Below are 4,453 nucleotides of genomic sequence, written 5' to 3' on the forward strand. Positions count from 1 at the left end.
CCATGGGAATTTGCACTTCCTAGGAAGTTCTACTTCCTCCAAAATGGAGAAAGTTACTTACCTAGGTCCCCCTAGGTAAGTAGAGCTTCCCATAGGAAGTTCTACTTCCCATTGTCAACCAAACACAATTTTACATTTCCTAGGAATTTCAAATACATGGGAAAAATAACTTCCTAGAAAGTATGACTTCCCATATACAACCAAACAAGGCCATATTCATTGTTATTAATCTTTATGTTCATAATCTAGTAGTTATGGATGTGGGTATGTTAATTCGGAAATTACTTGATATCAGGCATCAGCCCAGAATTCCACTGCAAAGTGTACCAAAATCCTTGAAACTGACACAAGCAGCAAAAACCTCCGATAAACCCCCACCTTAACTTCACCGAAATTTTTTTTTGCGGTGTTGCTACTTTTTTCACTGAATGTCTTTTGTACTATGTAGCCGAAACTGCAACTTTATCAAGGTAAGTCGTCTTCTTCCTCGCTTTCTCTCTGCTCAAACCCTAATTTGCTCATTTACCCAGATCCGTTTTACTCATGTTGCACCGTTTAATCATACTTTTTCTTCATTTTCTTCTTCATTTACCTGTACCCATCATTTTATTTCCCAATTTTTGCCTTTCCCTAGCTCTAATTTGATAAATTTTGATGTAATTAATTCAAATGAGCGGCGTAGAATTGTTGTTGGGCTATCAAGAATGATAAAGCATAAAGAGTTTGAGATTTTGATGGGTTTTTCACAAATTTTTTGCCCCTTTTCTCTTGTAAAGATTATGAAATTGTTTGATAGTAGGGAGACTGCCTCTGCATTTTTTAGGCTGGCATTTCAGGATCATTGTGATGATACTATTAAACAATGTTGCATTGCTGCACATTTGCTTGTAGCTGAGGATCTTAGGTTGCTAGCTCAGGATGTAATATCTTGGGTCATCTCGAGAATTGGGTCGTGCAGAAGTTTGTACTTTTTGGAGCAAATGTGGAGCCGGCATGCGGAATATGAGTCGGGTTTTTCGGTACTTGACTCACTTATGAGGGGTTTATTGGACGCTGGGTTCATTTATATGGCATTGGATGTGGTGAAGCAAATGAGGGATTTTGACATGGTACCAAGTCCGTCAGCTGTTAGTATTTTGTTGAAGTTGCTGTTTAGGGTTGGTGATCATGGTAATGTGTGGAAATTATTTAGAGATATGATTGGCAAAGGGCCTTGCCCATCTAATTTTACATTCAATTCTATGATTCTAGGATTTAGTAGACACGGTTGTCTTGTAACTGCAGAGAGTTTGTTACATATAATGCGGAAGTTTCATTGTCAGCCTGATGTATATGCATATAATATTTTGATAAGTGCATTTTGTATAAGAGGGAGAAGTTCTGATGGATTGACTTGGATGCATTTGATGATTGATAGTGGCTGTAACCCAAGTAGTGTTACCATGAAAATTATCATCAATGCATTGTGCAAGGAGGGTAATGTAGCAGCAGCAAGAAAGTTATTTGATGGGATGGTTGAATTGGGCCTCAGTCCCTCTATCATCATGTATAATGCTCTAATTGATGGATATGTAAAAGCAAGAGACATGGTTCTAGCAAATGGTGTTTTTGAAGACATGAGGAGAAAAGACATAGCTCCTGATGTTATAACTTTCAACATTTTAGTTGCTGGACACTATAAGTATGGGAAGGAAGAAGACGCTAAACATGTCCTGAATGAATTTTTATCGTCAAAACTTATACCAGATGCTTCAGTGCCTGATTTTTCAGTCTGTGGATTGTGTTGGGCTGATCGGCTTGATGAGGCCATGAAATTGTTAGAGGAATTGCTTGAGAGGGGGCTTCCTGTTAGTGTTATTGCTTTTAACTCCCTTATTGCAGCCTATGGTAAAGCAGGGCTTGAACTAGAAGCCTTTAGAGCCTATAAAACAATGGTCAAATTTGGTCTTTCTCCTACATCATCCACATGTAGCTCCTTGCTTATGGGTTTGTCGAAGATGGGTAGGCTGCAAGAAGCTAAGGAGCTCATGAATCATATGATAGCAAAAGGTTTTCCTGTAAATAAAGTGTCCTTTTCTGTGCTTCTAGATGCTTACTGCCAGAATGGGGACATGTTAGGGGCTCAAACTTTGTGGAAAGAAATGGATCAGAGAGGCTTATCACCTGATGCTATTACCTTCTCTATTTACATCGATGGGCTTTCTAAAGCTGGCCTAGTGGAGGAGGCTTTTTCTGTTTTTACAGAAATGAAATTCAGAGGATATTTGCCGAACAACTTTGCATACAACTCTTTGATATTTGGTTTATGCAACTGTGGCATGATGAATGAAGCACTGAAATTGGAGAGAGACATGAGGCAAATGGGTCTGACTCCTGACAGGTGTACTTTTAATATCATTATCAATGGATTCTGTAAGCAGGGGAGAATGAAGCCAGCTATTGATGCTTACGTGGAGATGCATCGCACTGGTTTAACTCCAGACATAGTGACTTACAACACTCTTATTAATGGGTATTGTAAAGCATTTGACATGGCTAGTGCTAATGACCTTGTGAGCAAAATGCATTTGAGTGGTTGGAGGCCTGACGTTACCACCTATAACATCCGCTTGCACGGGCTTTGTTCTAGTCAGAGGATAAATCAAGCTATGACAATGTTGGATGAGCTAGTATCAGCTGGTATTGTTCCAGATTCTGTCACATACAACATTATGATAAATGGAGTTTGTGGTGACATACTGGATCGGGCCATGATGTTGGTTGCAAAGTTGCTAAAGCTGGCTTTCATTCCAAATGTCATTACTATAAATTTGTTGCTTTCTCGTTTTTACAAGCAAGGGATACCTCAAAAGACCCTGATGTGGGCTCAAATGCTCCATGAGATTGGTTTTGACTTTGACGATGCTACATATAAGATAATTGATAGGGCTTATGGTAAGTTGCAAGAAAATATAGAAGATTCAGCTTGTACATCAGAGAAGAGTTTGTTTCTTGACTTTCTCATGTACATCAATTATGATTACTTACGTAGAAGTATGGGTGGCCATGAACAACATCAGCATCCTATAAGTTTACTTGATGAATTCCAAGTGTCTTCATGTGCTGGGTAGGCAGCTTTTTCTTTCTTTTTGAGGTTCAATGGATCTTTGCTCACATATGAGTTGCACCAACAGCTAGTAACAACTAAATCACTGGTGGGGTCAAGATCTTTGCCGCATTAACTCCTAGGTGAAACTTGCTCAACTATGAGCTAAAATATGGAATTGAAAATACAGAAAGAACAACAGATCAAGAGATATTAGAACTTGAAACAACGTCATTTATGAGAAAGATTGACCTTTTCTGTTGACCTGTAAGACATTGTTTTGCAACTAAAAAAATATTGGAGAAGGTATCCCTTCTCCAAATTTGATGTAGAAAATTATTCATAGCCTGACCCTTGTGGCACGGTAACTGTCTCTTATTTATTTGTAGATGCTATCCATGGAAGTCTAAAAATTCATCTAGTTTAAAGGAGCTGTATCTCCTTTTTTTTTTTTTTTTTTTGACAGTAGGATAGATAGGAAAGGAAATTTACAAACTTGAGCCCATCTTTCTAGCTTAAGTAGCTAGGCAATGGGCCTTTTCTACTTGCTCTCTACCAACTTTTGTTACTCTAATAGAATTAAAACCTTTCGCTATGTGAAGGATATCCTTAATGATATTTCGTATAGGAGTATTCTTGTTTTCTTGAAGTCGCTCAATTAGTTGCTTAGAATCTGTTCAGATTTCTATATCCTTGATTTGATGTTTTCTCCCTTCGTTCATGCCAAAGAGAAGAGCCAAGGCTTCCACTTGAATAGCTGAATTTGCATTTACTATTTGAGCCCCTTTTGCTATTGTCATGTTATTATGAGAAATCTCTCAACCATAAGCTGCCACTCCCGGGTCGTCCTTCCTTTTCTTGTTTTGTTTCCAGGCTTCGTCTACGATTCGAGTTATATGATTACTATTCTCTTTCTAGCTCTTACTCCATTCGGATTTTGATTTTATCGCCTCTGGTGGTTGCCTAGACTTGGATTGTGTGATAATCTATGGCTTATTACCATATTTCAACCACCTTGATTTCCAATGATTGAAAATGTTATAAACGTTACTGGGCTTCATGCAGTTTTTCGACCACGTAGATATAAAGATATTTCCTAGCCTATCTGAATTGATTCCAAGGATTGAGTTCTTCTATATCCTTGAGGTTACTTCACAATTTTTAAAAAGGTGAGTATTTGATTCCTCTATGCTCCCACAGAGTGGGCAAGGACTCTCGCTTAGGATTTTCCTTTTCCTAAGGTTTACTCCGGTGGTCAGCCCAATATTAACTAGTTTCCAATAGAAAAAATTTCATTTCGGCTAGAAGTTTTGACTCCATGATTTTTTCCAGAATTTAGAAGGACCGTTACCTATATTTTGAAGATGG

General features: G+C 38.2%; 1 protein-coding gene across 3 annotated transcripts; it reads left to right on the plus strand.

Moving 5' to 3' along the window:
* Positions 1-262: 262 nt before the first annotated feature.
* LOC104899053 (pentatricopeptide repeat-containing protein At3g22470, mitochondrial) lies at positions 263-3,430 on the plus strand. Of its 3 annotated transcripts, none has more exons than XM_019250843.2 (2): positions 263-470; positions 824-3,430. In XM_019250843.2, exon 2 carries the CDS (start codon positions 981-983, stop codon positions 3,108-3,110), a length of 2,130 nt encoding a protein of 709 aa, XP_019106388.2. In that variant the 5' UTR covers positions 263-470; positions 824-980; the 3' UTR covers positions 3,111-3,430. The 3 variants fall into 3 exon arrangements, with proteins under 3 accessions (XP_019106388.2, XP_048504304.1, XP_048504303.1); XM_048648347.1 differs by having other exon boundaries at positions 892-3,430; XM_048648346.1 differs by having other exon boundaries at positions 263-3,430.
* The last annotated feature ends 1,023 nt before the right edge of the window (positions 3,431-4,453 follow it).

The sequence above is a fragment of the Beta vulgaris genome, chromosome 7, assembly GCF_026745355.1.
Source record: "Beta vulgaris subsp. vulgaris cultivar EL10 chromosome 7, EL10.2, whole genome shotgun sequence".
Taxonomy (NCBI): domain Eukaryota; kingdom Viridiplantae; phylum Streptophyta; class Magnoliopsida; order Caryophyllales; family Amaranthaceae; genus Beta; species Beta vulgaris.